The 20,014-nt window shown below is 37.0% G+C and overlaps 1 protein-coding gene across 3 annotated transcripts in view; it reads left to right on the forward strand.

Annotated features, from left to right (window-relative positions):
* The window catches only part of LOC108974641, a 29,317-nt gene that overhangs the window by 5,740 nt on the left and 3,563 nt on the right, over window positions 1-20,014 (forward strand). The window contains exons 2-6 of one of the 3 annotated variants that reach the window (XM_018942603.1): window positions 5,713-5,971; window positions 8,601-9,642; window positions 12,757-13,570; window positions 16,719-17,110; window positions 18,439-19,502. In XM_018942603.1, coding sequence (XP_018798148.1) covers window positions 8,946-9,642; window positions 12,757-13,570; window positions 16,719-17,110; window positions 18,439-19,256 — 2,721 coding nt within the window. In that variant the 5' untranslated portion in view covers window positions 5,713-5,971; window positions 8,601-8,945 and the 3' untranslated portion in view covers window positions 19,257-19,502. The remainder of the gene's footprint in view (window positions 1-5,712; window positions 5,972-8,600; window positions 9,643-12,756; window positions 13,571-16,718; window positions 17,111-18,438; window positions 19,503-20,014) is intronic. The other 2 variants (XM_018942604.1, XM_018942605.1) reach the window with 2 other exon arrangements.

Below are 20,014 nucleotides of genomic sequence, written 5' to 3' on the forward strand. Positions count from 1 at the left end.
TTTCATCTATATCATTAAGCATTTATTTTGGTAATTCTTGTCATGATATATTTCTTCCGAACTATTGTTTGCTTGTAGAAACAGAAAATATTAAACAAAAAGCTTTTAAAAAAATCTTTTTATTTGCTAATTTTTTTGCATTAAAATATTTTCATCAAAAAATATAATTGTGTATACACTCGAAATATATTTTGCGTTAGAAGTTCCTAAACTTTCAGGAAACATTTGTTAAAAAAAAATAATTAAATTTTTGAAAATAGGACATTTTTATTGTTTTTTCGGGAAAAAAATTGTATAAATTTTTTCTAAAAAAATAAAAATTTTATATATACATACGTAAACTACAAGCTTATATTTTTTATTGAGTAAATGTTCTTTAAAAACTTTCAAGTTATAGAATGACTGCATTGAATTCAATGTCTAAACTCTCTGCTACGTCCAAAAAAGTATTAAATATTCATCTTGCATATATTCCTCTTAGCTAACTCCATTTTAACCGACTTGCAAAAACGAGTATGAGCGTACGCCAAAGTCATGTAAATATGACTCGCAAATATACATATATACAAGTAAATATGTCTAATATCAAGGCATTTCAAGCGAAATTAAGTCTCCTAAGTATTGTTATTGTCGTACTTCTGTTATCTCGATTTATCAGCCTTTGCACTTAACTGTTGACAAGTCGACGCTTAAGTCAGACAGATGTATGTAAATATGTATATGTGGCTGTGTGAGTATATGCGCTGACATATAAATATAGCTTTGCTGTCTATCAGTAAATATTGTTACACCCAGCCCCTCACAACTGCATTCGCAATATAACCAACAATCCCTACAGTTGTGCTTGAAAGTGCACAAACTTTATAAGAGTCAACTCACAATTTTATGTATGTGTGTGAGTTTATACAGACTGTTGTAGAGTTTTGAAATATTCGACATTGTTGCTGCCTTTAAGTAGTTTTATTGGTAGACCCCGTAGAGTACGAGTACTTTAAGGGCGACATGTGTAAAACATGCTGAACAACAACAACTATTTGCGTGTACAACAARAATGCTGATAACAAAGAAAACGCATTTTAAAGCTTGACAAAAAAAACAACAACAATAGTGAGTTTGCGAATCTACATAATGCTCAAAGTCAGCAAGTAAAAGAAATAAAATTACAAATAAAAAAAATTATGTTCTTACAATCAAAGAATAAGTCGGATTAAAGAAAATTTACTCCAAAAACGAAGAATATTTAGAAAAAAATTTCAGAGTGTACTAAAATGTAAATACAGAGTTTTTCCGTTCTGTTCTTTAATGCGAGATTTCAAGAAACTGAACATATAAGATTACTTCCAATTGAAAACTGGACTCTAGAAGAGAAGGAGAATATGAAGAATATCTCGGATTGATCTCTAAGTCATATGAAAATTCGATCCAGACTCTAGACAAGGCACATTGCTTAGTTAAAGCAGATACTGCATATAGTGATGAGATCTTAAAGCAGAGAAACATAACCCGGTTAAATGTTTTTATAGACTAGTTGATTTAACTGAAGTCTGCCAACTCGGAGCAACAGCTGCACGGTATGAATGTAGCAAAAACTCAAAAAATCTCTCTTCGCGCATGTAAGCTAGAAAAAGTGAGCGGTAAACGTTTGGATCTTTGGATCTGAAAGCTTTCTGTAAAATCTGTAAAGTTTGTGCAAGCAAATTGCTCTCATGCTTCTTTCAAATCAACAGTAGATAACATAAACAGTTCAAGACGAGGTCTATCTTGGACCGGTTTGGGTTGATGAGACCTGAGCTTTAACAATTTCTTGCTACCCGTTGAAGTATGAAGGATTGAAATTTCGCTCAAGGTTACTAACTTCCAAATGCATAGACCTCAAGCCGCCGCACGTGTCAACAAATCAGTGCTTAGTGCATCGAAACGTTCAAAGTTTTACTTGTTATCACTAGCCGTCCAAAGCAGAGCCGACTATGTCATAGACACAAGTGACTCGATTAAGCAATACATTCTGTATTTTTCCGCTGGGCTTTGTAGATCCTGCCCAAGTAAAAAGTCTGTATATTCTAATATAATCTCGTTAACACTTCAACGTGTTGCTTTGGGGCACGTTCAAGTAAGTCTGATTTAAGCCTTTAGTGGCCAAAGCCTTTTTAGCTCATATTTTAGACCCTACAAACTCTTGAAATTGATTTATCTATATAAAGGAAACAACATGTCTTCATCATTGAACAGTATTTCAAAAATAATGAGAGCATGTCCACCAAAATATGGTTGGAATAGTGTTTTCACTTCGTCAACTGTGAAAATGAATTCCAGTGGTCGCAACCTTAGATCTTGCGTTTGGCTTTATCTTATATGGTAAGCTATATTTAGCGGGGCAGCTATGCCTTTTAATATTATATGTTTGGATACCGTCTGATAACTAGAAAGCTCTACGAACTTTGAACTGCATTTAAAATATTTGAGAGGTTCGTGAGAAAAATTTGGTGGAAGAAAGAATTTCAACGTCTGGGACTGTCCAAAGTGAAGCTTCACTGTTTGGAAAATACTTTCTATCTAAAGTCGAACTTAGACATGGTCAAGAACCTCATTGAGTATAAGTCAGTCTCAACTTTAAATTGGAAAAAAAATTTAAGTAACAGAAGATCAGTACTAAAAACAGGCTAGAAGCCGAAAAAGGATTGGGGGAAAAATGGTTCTTATGCTTAGCTTGGTTAGTTTCCACTATCTTTTTATTATTGAACAAAAACAAAAGCAACAAGCACTTATTTACACCTCTAGCCAACTATGCAGACACAAGAGACCTGCAATCAGTTACATGTTAAACTTTTTCCACGTCTCAATAGCGTGAACTGTAGTAATTTCTGTATACAACAACAGCAACTACAAAACTAACGGTAACAAACAAAAAACCGAAAAAAAAATAACTGCAGAACTTGAAAAAGTCTTGCAAAATATATGTGCAGTAGGCAGCGCTTAGACATGGAGCACCCGAGCGTATACGTAACATTGTAACAAACAACATCTAAGTCGGATAATAGATGGTTAACTGACGGCTGAAGCAAAAAAGAAAAAATACGTGTGCATATGTCTATTGCGCTTGTACCTCACTATATATGTGTAAATACATATGCATATACACTATATATGCATACATATTAGTGTGTGTGTGTTTGTTTGTGTTGGCTTGTATAGCAACTTCATTGCAACACGCCATGACAGCTGTGCGCCTCTAAGCGTTGATGATGCTGGGGATTTAGCTGCAACTTGGCCGAAGCATGTTGAGAACAGCRACAACAACAAGTAGTTGTATTGGCCGGCAGCCGTTTAGGCGTGAGAATCCGCTCTTAACCGGGTTGTTAGGGCAACAAGTTGTTGAACTCATCTCACTTGCTTGCTAATATATGTATGTATGCATGTATGCAGCGGCCAACTGAGAATATGTATAAAGGAGGATATATGTACAAGAAGGAAGTGTTGAGTAAATATTTACGATTGTATTAGAATGTTAATAGCTTGAGAGGCAAATGAGTGAAGGTTAAGAAAATAGTTATGCGAGGTGAGCCTTCAGCGGATTGAGTTTGCTTAGCAAAATTTTAGGGCGCGAGTATGTTTTCAAGTGAGGTTGTAAAAAAAAATAAAGAATTTAGAATTATTAATGGGTTTATCGCCTAAAAGTGTGCACTAATATTCAGTAACTTTGTTTATTTTAGATTTTAATATTTTGACGCAGGGTATATAGTATATTAATGTGAGACTTAAAGGAATGCACCGTACCTAACCTGAGGATAAGAACTTACGAATCGAATAAATTGAGTTACAGAAAACAGGGTAGAGAAATGTAAAAAAAAAAAAAAAAAAAAAAAAAAAAAAAAAAAAAAAAAAAAAAAAAAAAAAAAAAAAACAAAAAAAAAAACAAAAAAAAAAAAAATAGATAAAATACTTATACCCTGAACACTTAATAGACTTCACTTACTTATTTATGGAAATTTCTTAAAATTCCTTAGAAGAAAGATGTTTTCAAAATACCTATCAACTAATCTAAATCGAGTCCAATATATTTCTTTCACGGTGAAAATGATACTTTATTAAACTGTAAATGAGGTCAGGTTAGGGTTGGTTCAATGACTGACACTCAAGATGGTCAACGCTTCAGGGCTACTACTATATACAGCCCTTAGTGTAGCCAAAATATAGAGCTCCATTAAGCCGAGTTATAAGTGGTTAAAGTGCTTTGAGGCCAATATAAATATGCTTAGACATCTTAGATACATTCAAACAGCTCAGCGAGACATCTGAAGGTATGAACGTATAGATTCTCACAATGGCGGGATAATCAAGAAGGAATTATTGAGATCTTTCTATCTTGATATGTTCCAAATAGCTTCAATAACTGACATCCGGTAAGTTTTTCAACTATACCGCGATGAGCAGAGATAGCAATGATTAGTTAGAACTTCTAAAAACAGGAAAAGACAAAATGTACTGAAAATAAAGAGCTCACAAGTCCCTTTGTGCTCCACTTTGGGTCTAAGAGAGTTGTTGGTTTTCTAGAGCTGATCAAGCTCTCCTAAAGCGCTGCTGTCTCTATAAAGGTACAAAGTACAAAGAGATCGCATCTCCACTCGTTCTCAATCTATTGATAGCGGGGCAAAAGTAACATTTCCTTCCAGATCGTCAGCTTCGTCATTATCTGCGTTTCCGCTATAGCCTTATCAGAAAGTGATTCGATACCGTTGACGTCAAGGTAAGCCATTCCTTAACTCGCCTTGATCGCACGGTTAGGTAGCGCAAGGTCACGATAAAAGTACCCAATATCATAGTTTGACGCAACAGTACACAGTGAACAAAGGCTTGGCTCATTTGTCATTTAAATTCTGAAAGCGAAACTCGTTGTGTCACCTTCGCTTTTCAGGCTCTGCTCTTAGAGGATTTGGCTGATTACACAGCCAGATAATTGAAAGTTTTGCCAAGATCGGAGCAAGATACGATACTTTTGATACTTTTACTAAAAAATAATAAGTCACCTTCCGAACTTAACAAGGTCTAAATAAGTCATGCAAGTGGTCCATTTTGAGAAATAGTTAGGCCTTCAATGAACGATGCCGTATTAGGTACTCATTTCAATGGAAGAATGGGAGTTCTAGACGATCTCTACATTAAGTTAGTTTGTTCCCGGTTTTATCCTCAGCTGATGAGTATGTGAAAGTGAGTGACCAGGACTTTCAGCCTTCAATCAAGTAGGACACCCAATATTATTAAACAGAAAATTTTTGAGAAATAGTTTCCGAAGGCGATCTAAAGAAAATACGAGTTGACATTGCATTGTAATAATCACCCGATATCTTTGATATCAGATAAGTCATCATATCCGCAAGTTAGCCTAGCTGTGAAGCTGAACCGAAAGTTTTCGAAAATGTAGAAGTTGTAGCAATATATTGCTCTGAAATAGGTGCATGTGGAAGGCGTTTCTCCTCTTAGGGCTCCAAATATAGATAAAGAATCGAATTTAGCTCACCCTTAAAAAATTTCCATAACTTTCTTTTAAAGAAATAATAATTTTCTCTAAGTAGAAACCACGACAAAAAAGAAAAAAAAACACAACTTAAATGAGCATCACTTTGTTAAACATATATACATACACACTTAAACATTATATTTGCAGAATTTTATTCAATCACAGACCACCCTCTTTTCCTTGTCTGCTCATTCCAGCTCCACGCCAACCCACAAAAGAACAAATCAAAATAAATAAAGCGAGCGAAACAAAGGAGAAACACGCCGCGAAATTGAACTAAATTAAATATTTTCTGCAGCTTGATGCACGAAGAACCGAAAAAAAGCGAAAATAAAAAATAAAAGCCAGTTCAAGAAGAAAAGCTAATCGATATACATATAAGAAAAAACCACAATTTGGATGAGCAAAAAAAGAAGTAAGAATAAAAAAGAATACAATGCGAGTGAAAATGAGGTGGTAAGTGCAAAAAGGGATTTTCGTATAAATAATTAAAATTAGCGGAAGTAAAGGAATCAGGACACAGAAGTAAATAAAGTGAATATTTTAACTTAAAGCTGATGGATTTAATAAAAATAAAAATTAATGTGTGTGATATATAGAAAAAAGGGATTTAGTCCATATGTCAATTTTAAGATATATTTGTTTGTACGTCAGATTTGGATCAAGTCCGTTTATTGAACTGCCAAGTAGAGCTTCAGAGAACTGTTCTAATTGCAGACATGTCAATTGTAGTCTTGAATATTAGACTTTCAAAGACCAAGTATCTAAAGTTGAACAGCTGGTAAGAATTCGGAGAACTGTCCTACTTAGAGCCAGAAAATCTTCGCATTACACCAACATAAGTGACATCAATCTACATAAATGACACCATTTCCTTATAACTTGTAAAATAATTCATGAACATCATTTAGTTTTCTCATGCAGGTTCAAAGCAGTTGTGGGCTTTGTTTGACACTCCAAAATATATTCGCACTTAAGTTTTAGGCTAAGGAAGTTACAACACCTTAGACACACGATTGTAGAAGTATCCGAACCTTATTTACATACCTAGATAAAGGCTACTTGAAACCTTAGCTTCAGTGAAGAGTCTATTGAAGAATATGTAAGTACCCTCTGACCACAAGTCTTATAAGTCTATATATTCTTTTCCGAGAGACGATGAGCATTCAAGTGGATTATATACCTGACAGTCTTCGAGGTTTCCTTGTTGCTAACTCAAGTGATTGCTGCTGGGAGGGATAATGTAAATTATTTTAATATTACCAGGGCTGATCAGGCCTTCAATAATTTGCTGACAAGTTTCATATGTGGCAGAAATTGAACCCACATATCAAGAAATCAAGTTAAATTTCAGTTTAGAACATAAAATATGTATAATGTTTTCTCTTCCGTGAATAACAGTGAGAACGACTAACTAGGTGAGGGATTGTCTCTTCAAAAGTAAATCCTCAGCTAAACTCAAAAATGTGAATGCTGAAAGTTAGTTAAATTCCCGTGGGACTTTTAAGGAGTAGTATTAAGTATCGCTGAGCTACACTTAGCTTTCGTTGTAGTCGAGTTCGGTAAAGGAGCTGATGAGTAAGAAAATATCTAAGGATGGACTAGTTGGAAGTTATTCTGGGATTTAATTCTTTTTACCAGCCAATCTGTAGTTTGAAGCTGGATCTTTGATATACGTTCGAAATCGACCATCTCTCTTAGATTTGATACTTTCTGACAATACGATATATCTATTTGAATATATTTGAAGTTTGGGTTTTGAAAGGAAAAACTTTTTGAAGCAAAAGTTTGGTTATAATTTCTGAACACTGCTCCACAAGACGTGATAACACGAGGAACGAAGGCGGTCAAAGCAGTGGACGCCAAAAGAGGTAGTTACTGACGAAGACCCCAAAAATTCCACAAAATAATTTTAAATGACTCTAAAGTGAAGTTGTTCGAGATAGAAGACATCAATAAGGTATCAACTGAATGTGTAGATTTCATTATCCACGAATAACTACTTCTCAACAAAAACGATTATAATTCGGAGCATTTAAATTCAAGCATATTAAACACAAATTGGTCGATGTGTGACAATGGGTGAAATATGGCTCGACCACTTCTTTGCGAAGTGCAATCGGCAGTCATCTGAGAGGACAGCATACTCCAAACCGCAAAGTGTGGAAAAATGCAACAGTCGACTGGCAAGGTCTGTATTTTGGGATGTGCATAAAATAATTTTTTTGTTACTACCTTGCAAAAGGAAGAATCATCAACAGCGACACACATAGACAATCTCAAGTCAGTGAAAACGATGGCAAAAGTCTATAAATTGGGAGTCGAATTACTTCCATATCCACTCTAATCTTTAGATCTGGCCTCTATCGACTATTTACTGTTTTCAGATCTCAAAAGAATGCTCGCTGTTAATAACCTTTCGTCGGATGAAGGAATTATTGCCAAACATGGGACCAGTTTTGAAGCAAAGGACACATCGTGCTACAAAAATGGTATCGAAAAGTTGGGAGGGTCGCTATAATCAGTGGGTGATACACTTAAATACTTAAAGAAAAAAATCGAATTTTTCCAAAAAGATATTTTTTACTATGGTGGGCCAGGGACTTTTCAATTTACTTATTATACATATATATCGGTCTAAATCTAATCCAATACTAAACGCATGTGAAATATTTATAAGCTTTATTGGCCTTTAAGACATTCCATGGAAATTCTAGGAATCCAATCAAAATTCTAAAATTTTATTATGCACTGAAAAAAATTTAAATAAAGAAATGAAACTCTTTCAGCTTGGTTGGCTACAGAGTTAACTGATTTGCATAACAAAATACACGTGTTTGCTTAAATAAATAGCATAAAAAAGTGGAGAAAGCGCTGAAATTGAACTAAGCAAGACAAAAACAAAAAAAGTCAAGAAACCGCAAGCAAAGTGAAATGAAGTGGAAAAAAATAAAAATAAAAAATAGAAAAATATTTAAAAATAAATAATATTTTTTTACTTTAAAATAGACTTTTTTGTATTTCAAATATGTGTACATATTTTTAAAATTAATTATTTTCTTTTAATTCATTTTCTTTTCAATAGCAAACAAAGCATACATAATAAGCTTGCATTCAAGAGAACAACGCAGCGTAAACGAAAAAATAATTTGAAATGCCAAAAAAAGCAAGAAAAATTGGTGGCGCGCAATATTTAGAAACGTGCCAGCGAAAATTTCACCAGAACTTGACAACGACAACCAAATCAGCGTTCGCAGAATGAAGTGAAATTTCACTAAGGCACGTGCACAACAAAAAAATAAAAAATAAAAAAAATTGCAAAAACAAGAACTAAGCAGCAACAATTCCGCTGCGAACGAAAAGTGAAAGCAAAACACGCAAAATCAACCAAGACACAATACAAATAACAGGCGAAAAAATTGCAAACTCAATGAACGAGAAATTATCACTGCCAACAGCCACACCCATTGAACAGCTGCAACAACAACAACTGCAACAGCTTACCAGCACTTGTGGGTCCATTGACCAGACGGATTATCGCTACGAATCAACGCTGCCAGCAGCAGCAGCACTGGCAACGAYAACAACAAATAACCCAACAACATACCAACACGACAGCAGCGCCAGCAACAATAATGCCACAACGAGTGGCATTGACGTGGGCTGCGTGGAAAAAGGCGCTGGTAGCGGCGGTGGTGGAGTCACGACAGCCGTTGTCGCAGGCAGCGAATTGTATCGCTACGCATCGGTAGCAAGTTTAGGCGGCGCCTCGACAATGCGCGCCGTCGATGCTTATATGGCTGGGTCAGGTGTGGGTGTGGGTGTGTCGGCCCAGCCCGCGCCACTTGCAGCTTCGGCCGCGACAATTCTGAAAATTAGCCACACTGGCAGCGTGAGCGGTGGCGGCAGCAAAAGTAGCACCGTGAATAGTCCGCACAAGCAGCAGCAGTCGGGTGCACCGCAGCGCGAGAACGTTTGCGGTTGCTTCGGCGGTGGTCGCGACGGTGGTGGTGCACGCGTTGAGGATGCTGGTGGCGATAAGCAGCAATTGCCCGCGTTGACTTTTTGGCCCGCATTGTTTGCCAATTTGGGTATTTGCACGCTGCTGCTCGGCTATCTATTCATTGGTGAGTACACAGTTCGTGTTTATTACTGTTTTTGCCATCGATTTTTTTCGTTGCTCATTTTTCTGCGTATTTGTGTTGTTGGCTTTTGTGCGCTGCTTTTATTTAGAAATTTTCGTTTCATAAATCAATGGATTCGGCGTGCATATCTCTTAGAAATTCTGGGTGGCAGGCAAGTGAATGACATATTGTAGGCATTTTAAAGCAGAATTTCGGCAATTCAATTAATGGGTACACATTTCTTAGCTTTAACGTTGAAATAATGATAAATTTAGTAATTTTTTAAGACGTAGAGGAAATTATAATAGTATTTTATTTTTATTTTCATTTTTTTAAGTAAGGAAGCATTTAGTTTAGCATAAACAATTGAATCAACGACAAATTCAGACAACTTTTATTTGAAAAAAGTATCGGAATTTTTATTTTAGAGTTAAAAAAATCAAATATCTTAAAAAATAAAATTTCGAAATGGTATCAAATATCAAAAAACCATATTGAGTTTAAATGAAAAATATTAAAGTAAATTTAAGGGCAAGTTTTTTTGACGTAGAAAAAATTTAATTTTTCTATGTGTTTTTTTTTTTGAAAAATTTAAAGCAATATGAAAAAAGTGGAAAAGTGTAAACAAACAATGAAAAAAGTTATTTTATTTGAGTTAAAACAAATGTGTCTTGAAAATATGCCCGAAATTTGAAAAATTGCAATTTTTATCATAAAAAATTGAGTTTTAATGAAAAATCTGAAAATAAGTTTAAAAGCAGAAAAAATTTTAATTTTTGAAAATCTTCAGTTAATATGAAAATATTAAAAAATGTGAAATTTTTTTTGAAATTTTGATTTCGATTTGAATATATAATGAAGCTAAAAACTCTTAATATTCAAGCTATTTAAAGTTTCATAGCATATTTTTAAAATAGAAGACATTAAAAACTTATTTCCATAGAGTAAACATTTCTGATACTTAACACAATAATTGACAAAAAAATGTAATTTTTGTCATACAAAATAAAAAAAAATATCAACAAAATTAGAAAAATTTTATATTACAAGAATTGTTGATAGAAAAAAATTCGAATTTTCCTTATGAAATTAAGAAAAAAACTAAAAAACTATCCATATTCTTATTATGTATTAGAAAAAATTTTTTGGAAAATATTTAAAATAAATTCTAACGACATTTTAGTTAAATACAATAAAGTAATTAATTTTATGCGAAAACGTTGCAAGTTTTATCATCAAAACTTGGAAAGAAATTAAAAAAAAAAATTCAAAATTTTTAATTATTACTATTTTTTTAACTAAATATTGAAAAAGATCGTATTTTTTCTTAAAAAATAAAAAAAAAAATCAATAAATAATTAAACGAATACTTATTTTGTATTAAAAATATTAATAAATTTTTGAAAAATATTTTTACTTAATTTCAAGATTATTAGATAAGTAAATTTTTTTAATTGGAAAAGTTTGGAATTGAGAGAATATTTGAAAAAATGTAATCAATATTAAAAAAGTAAAGACTTAAAATTATTTGTTTTCATCTTAAAATATTGTTATTTATAAAAACGTGCGAATATTTATTTCAGTGTAGATCAACACAAAAAAAATAGAAATAAAACGTTTAAATAAATTAATGACTAATATAAAAAATAAAAAATAGGACATCATAACGACTTCCGTTGCTTAGGTTTGAATAAAATTGTCTGATGATTCATAAAAAAGAATAATTATTTATAGCTTTCATTGCAAGTGTGGTATTTTCTATAGTCCTCCACCAAATAAACACTCTACAAAATATAATGGGCTTGACCATGGTGCCGGATTCGGTGAGAGACCCCACATTGTGCCAATGGCTTCCCACAGCAGTACAAGACATCCATTACCATGTTTGCTCTCTCTTCGATATTCGATTTCCACGGAAGTGTTCTATCCAGAACTAGTCCTAGATATTTCACTGTATCGGTGCTTGATATTTCACCGGCTGCAGACGGATAGCCCCCATTTGCGGCTGGGGTCTTGCATCTTCTAGTAAAAAAGGTTATCTCGGTTTTATTTGGGTTGATGGTGAGGCTACTTCCGACTGCCCAATTTGTTACGACGCTAGATACTCCTACTTGTGCATTGTACTCAGGCATTTCCCCTTCACTATAAGCGCAACGCACCCACGATCTTCAAGTTTTTTAAACAGGTCGTTAACGACCAGGATCCATAGAAGAGGGGAGAGAATTCCACCTTGTGTGGTTCCCCTACTTACATTTCGCTCACCACGCGTGTTGTTTCATTCCGTTTCAATCACCCCAGTCGCACAGCAGAAAATGAGGTGTTTGAGGTTTAATTCAACCCCAAGACCGTCCAGAGCAGTTACGACTCCTTCCAGCAGGACGTTATTGAAAGCTCCCTCCATATCAAGGAAAGCCCCAACAGCGAATTTCTTAATCCTAATGGCTACCTCAAGCCATGACGCGATAGTATGCAGGGCAGTATCCATTAAGTTGGCTTTCCAATAAGCGTGTTGGACTCCTGCTGATACTTCATAATGCACCTCAATATGTACCCGCCCATCAGACTCTCAAGAGTTTTTAGTAAGACCTGAAGTCATTGGCCCCAACGTGGCTGCTTCTACCAACCTTTAGAATAAACGGACTCGTCTCCAGGCCCCAGGCTGTAACCCAGTCTTATACAGTTCGCACAGATAGGTGCCAACCAGCTGCATGATACCTTAACAGCCGGCTGCAGCTGCGCCGGTGTGATGCCATCCGGTTCCGGTGACTTAAAAGCTTTGAACGAATGGATTGCCCAGGCCAAAAAGTCGACAAAGGCCCCGCAATTATCTTGCAGCACTCTGAGCGATATCCCCTAGAGGACGCTCGGAAAGTGAGCATCAAGGAGCATCCGAAGTGTATCTTCACAACTTAGGGCCCGCTCCGCATTTGCATCCGAAACTCTCCCTAGCACTAAATTGTGGAAGACATTTAATTATTATTTTTTTAAATTTTTTCTGGTTTCTATTTATTCCTGTTATTCAATTTCAATGAAGAAATGAAAGACAAAAAACTTTTCAATTTCGATCATGCTAATTCACTAAGGCCGAAAACTCAATTACATTTCTCTTTGCCACAGGCTCATTTCTATTCCTCAACATAGAAACTTCCGGCGATGGTGGCAGCGCAGCAGGCGTTGTCAGTGATCCAAATGCCTGGTCACACGCGCAAAATGCAGACATATCGACAAAAAAGCAACAACAGCAACAACATAACCAGCATACACCGCAAGCCAGTTTCACTGGAGCACAGTCAAAGTTATACAAATCCAGCGAACCGTTATTGGATGTGGCAACCGCAACAGGCGGAGCGCGCTTGCAAGGAACTGATACTGCTGCTGCTGCTGATAGCGGCCAACCACACGAAAGCAGCATGACGAGCAGTGGCAAGTTCCACGTGAACACGCCGAATGCAATGTGGCATGCAACAGCGGCAGTGATGATGGCGAACGGCACGGGGACCACCGCAGTAGCAGACGCTGCACACTTTGATGAGATTGCAAGCGCGGAAACGGAAACATATACTGACAGCAGGCATGCTACCAACAAGTTGCGGCCAGCACCTAACAGCATGTTGTTACAACAACCGTATGACATGGCAGCAGCTAAAGCTGCATATGCAACACTGCCTCAAGCCATGGCTGTGCAGGCGCAACGTGGCCATCGAGCTACTAATGCCATTGATGCTGTCAATGGCAATGACATTAACGCGGCTGACGGTAATGTTTATGTGGGGTTGCGTAATGGAGATGACGATGAGGATCAGATGGCTGACATGGCGGCGGAAAACGGTGATGCATGGAGCGGGGAGAATGTGGCCTTGCAGCGTACTGTGGAGAATATTTGGGATATAACGGTTTCATTGAATATACTCTACAAGGAAAATTGGACTAAGTGAGTAATTATGTATAATGTTACTTATATGGCAACGGTATATTAGCGTTGCGAACTGTGAAACAGTTTACAGTGCGTGCGAATAGCTTGTAGACGTAGAGGTTGGGCAGAACAAGTGCAAAAAGTAGTAAGATAGTTGTGGCACACCGCGTTTCAGCTAAAGATAGATATGTGCCTAAGATTAACGAAGATCCAGTTGAGAATTCAAAAACTAAACAATACCTCGGCCAACTGAGTCGAGTTTTAAATAATTTAGCACAAAACAGAACTTTTCAGTTGGAAGGGGTCAATACCGGGATCAACTGAAGTTGTGATTTTAATTGAGAATTGGACAAATTCGAGAATATACAGGTAATGAGTGTCCCTTCGAAAGGGAAAATCAATACAGAAAGAGATTGATATTAGTTTCGAAGGTTTTCAGTTAAAATGAGTCAATTAGGCTCATTTCTATTTTATTGGTAGTCTGCTGACGAGACCGTCGTTTTGCTGTTCGATGCGGATACCAATTACAGTTCGATATCGACTGTTGACTGATGCGAAAGTCAATGGTATCAAGTCCACGGACACAGTTGTCTAATGATGGTTCGATATGAAGCGTCTTAATTGACATCTAATAAATTTATGTTTGCTTCCTTTGAGAAACTGAAATAACAGATTTCATTTTTGGAAGTTGTTGTGCATGAGTGTCTTCAAAGTTATGCCCTAGTCTTCTTCTTTATAGGCGTATACGCCGCTGACAGGGTTACTGTTACTGTTGAGGAAACAACTTTGCTGTTTGGAGCCAATTGGAGATTCCAACTATAGCTTTTTGTTTTGTTAACTCTAGATTACAAACATAAAAACCAGTATAATACCAGGCTTTTTTCATTTTGTATATGTCAGTCCAATGCATTCGCATATTCGAAAATTTTTCTTCACTCCATCCACCATCTCGGTACACACATTCTTTGTAGGCACTATAAATCCCCTGCGCACGAATTTCTTAAATTGCCTGGAAATCAGTGCGTATTGTTTGTGCGGATGCCACATGTGGTGCAGCGAATGTCGGGAAATCAAAGCAGTTCAGTGATTGTCTCTCGCAATTGTGTTTGACATATCGTTGCGGAATGTACATATACTATATGTCCTACATACAAACTATATTCCCATACTTATGGAACATTATTAAGTTTGAGGTTAGATTCGTGTATATATTGTAATTGCAACAATGCCACAAATGATTTGCGTGCCATTTCGAGAATTCAAAACAGTAATGCAATTAACTGTTATTAAGTTACGGAACATATGGCTTGATAATAGCTATTCCTATTGCATTTAAGAAATTAATTGTAATGGTGTATTGTCGTCTCCTAAGAGCTAAGAGGCTTCCGACTTCCGCCAATCTGACTTCTACCAAAGTGGCAAACTTTTAACGATTTGCTGATTCTGCAAACTATATATGCATAAGTTCTCTAAAATTCGAAGCTTATTAAGCAGCTTATTAACTTGCCTCTACTGCCATTGGTTGTGTATCAGCCAAAGGATTTGAACTTGTATGTATATCTGGAACTCGGATTTTAATACTAAAGTCTGGTTTAGAATAGCAGTAAATCTGTTACTAAGGATATATACTATATGACAAAGTCAGCTCATTAGACTGATACGAAATTCGAGTCTTAATCTTAGGAGATGATCTGACCGGAAAGTACATCTCACACACAGCCTTCTATTTTAGCTTAATCTATAAGTATTGATCTTCTGGCGTGTGGAATTTGATTCTCAATCTTAAGGATCTGCATGCTTTGAAAAAAAAAAAAAAAGCTCGAACTTAGCCTTCCATGAAAACACATATGAAACCAACTTCCAATCTATTAATACCTATCTTCTGCTTGAATTGGAGTCTTAAACATAAGAGAAGTTCTGCTTTGAAAATACATCTAACATATGATCCTATGTCGCTTTTGCACATCTTACAGCAAAGCCAAGTTCGCTTTGCCAGTATATAATTGTAATAAAATCCTCTGTCATCAAATAGTCGTTTATCATGGCGCGATAACGGTCGCAATTGACGGTTACGTTCTCACCGGCATCATTTTTGAAGATATATGGACCAATGATTCTACGGTCGGATCTTCTTGGAACTTTTCAAGAGCCCATAGAGCGAAGCGATGTAGCCTGTGAAGGTCGAGCGGCTGTATTTTGCACGCTTTCAATTTAAGATCTCGACGTAAAACGCGCCAAGTCATTCCATATGTCAGCTCGATTTGCTGCGAATGCCGCCGAATCGACTCTCCACGGTCTTCGTGTACACACTCAGCTACGACTGCTATATTTTCTTCACTGCGTCCTGGACGTGATCTATTCGGTCAAATATTTTTAAATAATGGACACTGCGTCTCAAGATGGGTGATGGTGATGCGAATAGTACGTTATGTTTAACATAAGTTGAGCGAAACGCTCGAAACACATTCTTCACAGGATGTGAATTTTCGTAGTAAAGTTGAACGATTTGTAAATGCTTTTTAGCCGTAAGTATTTCCATGATGAAATGCGAAACAATACTAAATAAAAATAACATAACAGCTTGATACGACTCTCGCGTGATCCATCAAAAACGTCTATTGAAAACAGTAACTCTACTTGGATCATGGATTTCACTGTAAAAAAGGATCGCTCAATCTTTTGTGTTTGAAATTTAGTAAATTGCTTGCATATTTGAAGCCCGAGCCCGAAGAGTAGACTCTTAACGTATTAGGTATTAAATTTATCTATTGGAATTTTTAAATTGTATTCCTAGAAATAATCTTAGGGGTAAATTTTGTGTGGTGTTTGCAAAATTTCGATTGTCAAGAGCTCTAAAAGCTTAGATGTCCGTCGTACGTGAACATTTATATACAACTAGGAGTTTCACAATGCCCTCTTTTACACATTAAATACTTGTAAGCTATTAAATGCACTTAACTGTCTGAGTAATTCAATAAAATTTTTCGCAAAATCCGCAAACACTTGACCCTAATTGCATTTTCGTCTTATCAAATGTGATTAAATTAAATTTAATGCGATTAAACTAAATGCGCTTCACTTTTATCACACCACACGCTTTACACTAACGTACTTTTCTTACATTTGTTGCACCCAACACTATCTTCTCTCTGCTACTCACACACAGATTGGCTGCCTTGGAGATTAATAAATTTCAGGATCAATTAGTCAAAAGGCTTGTCATGGATTTGACGCTATCAACAGCTGGTGGTGGTAGTGCTGGTATGGCGGGTGTTGTTGCAACAACTACAACAATGTTGCATGATGCACATTCTAGGCAAACACAACAGCAGCAACAGCCTTTCGATTATCACAGCATGGAACCGGCTACAAGTAAACATTATGGCAATGATGTAGCTGAACAACAAACGGAGCAACAACAACAGCAACAACGTGAACGTTATTGGCAATTACAAGCAGCCCGTCATCGTCAATGGCAATTGCAACAGCAGCAACAACAATTTGAGTGGAATTTCGCCACATCGTTTCTATATTCACTGACCGTGGTGACGACAGTGGGTAAGTTTTGATCAAATTTTATATTATAGTTGCACTGTGCTACTTGACCCTGAAATTTTTTCTCTATAGTGCCTGGATTTAGAATTCTTTTACAATAATTTTATCCGATACAGCTCTGAGTGGTTAGTTGCGCGGTATAGATCTAAATATTTCGAGTGGGAAAGTCGCGATTTCAGTAGCATCTTTTATAAAGCGATGTTGGAATATGCCGGAAAGCCTCGAAAAATGATGTTCGCTAATGTTTCCCCTTAGAACTTGTGCCTATAATACGGTTTGATTTCATTTTTAAAACTCCAGCTCCTGTATTCCCAATTTGTTTCCAATGTTATATAAAGTCAATATTTTAGTTAATCGGCTACTCAGCTCGAATAGTCGGTATAAGTTGTATTAGTTCTTAGAAAAATTTAGCGCATGCTTCCAGTTAAGTAGTCCTGCAGTCATTTACTTGTAGCGAAGCCGTCTCCTAAGAGCATCAAGACGACTTTCCTCAACAACGTCGATGATATAAGACAATACGCTGACCAGACTTCGGACGCAACTAACTTTAAACATGCACTGACCGCCATAAACCGCTTCACCGGCTATCCTTCAGTGAATGGCGTACTTGGAGTTAAAACAGCACTTACTGCAGCGACGAGCCCGAGTTGCCGAGCAGCTTCGTTCTGAGTACTGTAGCAGGTTCAAATCCTACTTATCCAGAATTGGCCCCAACATATGAAATATATATATAATATATGTATATATCTAGCGTGCAGCGAGTTCCCGCATAACACCAACCATCTCTTTCCACTCACTGCTAAACCTACGCATCGGACACCCCTCCTCCTAATGTGCAACTTTGTCGAAACAGCATGTTTCCTGGGCCTACCCCTAGATGAGCTAGACCTGTCTCTTATACACATCTAGATGTGTATAAGAGACAGCCCTTTGGACCCAACCTGTCGAAACAGCATGTTTCCTGCGTCTACCGTTGGATGACTTGGATGATGTAAACAACCGAATTTAATCCAATTACGCGTGTTAGAATAACTGTTCATTCGTCTCGTTTAGTTTAATAGATATCTATTCGCAGATTTCGAAATCCCCATCATATTGAATATATATCTTTAAAGGTGAAAATTGTGAAATACTCCAAAGAAATCATTAAAAGAAGATGTAACTGTCGTTCTATTGTAGGTCTAAACTCCTAGAATCATAATCTAAGCACTTTCATTTGGTAAAACGCTCTCTCTTTCATTCTTATCAACCATCTGAAACATAGCTTTAGAGAGTTTTAAAACTGACCCATAATTAAATATGCGTCATTTGTTTTTGTGTTCTCTTTCCAGGCTATGGCACCATCACACCACGCACTACACTCGGCCGTATGGTGACCATTGTATACGCCACACTCGGCATACCACTCACACTGGTCTATCTCTCGAGCATCGGCAGCATACTGGCCAAACTGGCGAGCGGTTTTTGTGAGCGTCTGCTTTGCTGCTGTTTTTGCCGCAGCACCACAAATAAAAGACACACCATCTGCGGTTTTAGTCGACAGCAAGTCGCCGATAAGAAATGCAATGTAAAACTACAACAACTGCAGAAGCGCCATCAACAGCAGCATACAGCGAGCGCCGCACAACAGACCGCACAGCAGCCCACACAATCCGCACATCTACCCTACTGCTACGTGCGCCCACCGGCCGACGATGCACTCAGCTACGGCGAGCACTCACCACTCTCCGCTCACTCGCCAGCCACACGCAGCAATGGCGCACATACGCTGCGCTGGTCACTAGCGCTGCCAGTCGGCTTTTGCGTGCTGCTGCTGCTCGCATACGTCACGTTCGGCTCGTTGGTCATTGCGGTGCTGGAACACTGGCCCATCTTCGACGGCGTCTACTTTTGTTTCATGAGTTTGACTACAATCGGTTTTTGTGATCTGCTGCCGGGTGTAAATGTGCGCCCGGCGACATCCACCTCGACGCTAGTAGTGTGGTTCTGCGCGGCGTATATACTGAGCGGTCTGACGCTCACCTCTATGTGTGTGAATATGTTGCATGACGAGTTTCTGCAGCGCATGCGTGTTGTGGTGAAGTTCAAGAAAATGGCAACCGCCAGAAATACGGCCAAGGAGCGCAGCTTCTACGGCGCGCCGCCTTGACAATGCGGCGGCGATTGGGAATTCATATTTGCCGTTGGTGGCGGCGCTACGGTGTGCGCGCCGAAACTGGCGTTGAGCCTGTGGCACAATGATGTGTTTCTACAAGTGGTGACATTTTTGCTGCGGCGTGATCTGAAGTTGCAGCGGCGTATATAAACAACAGTATGGAATTTCAATGGGTGAATGTATGCGTGTGTGTCGGTCGCAAGATGCGTGATTTGCCGAAATGTGATTATTTCTTAAGTGGTGAGTTTATACACATATCTTGTAATAATTTTTAAAGGTTATACTAGTTAGGCTTTAAAATAATTTTTAAGACATAAATCTATTAAGTGAGTGCAATTTTGTAGCACCCAGAATATCCTGCATTTATAACAAGTAAGAAAAGAACATGAATAAGTTCCCTCAGATTTATAGCAAATCGTGGTCAATGAGCTTTATTTAGGTTTCGTAACTCATATTGACATTAATCTCGAACTCAGTCTAGAATATTGTCATTAATCCCGAATTTAGTCCCGAAAAAATTTTAATTAAGTTTAGTTATTTTGTCCAATATAGTTAGACTTTATAAATAATATTGACAATAGTCACGAACTCAGACCTGAACATTGTTTTTAGTCTCGAAATAGTTATGAAAAATCTTAATTAAGTTTAGTTATTTTGTTAAATATAGTTAGACTTTATAAATAATATTAATACCGAACTCAGTCCCGACTATTGATATAATCCCGAATTTAGTCCCGAAAAATTTTAATTAA

Source organism: Bactrocera latifrons, unplaced genomic scaffold (assembly GCF_001853355.1).
Source record: "Bactrocera latifrons isolate USDA-ARS-PBARC rearing strain unplaced genomic scaffold, ASM185335v1 scaffold_57, whole genome shotgun sequence".
Lineage (NCBI taxonomy): Eukaryota > Metazoa > Arthropoda > Insecta > Diptera > Tephritidae > Bactrocera > Bactrocera latifrons.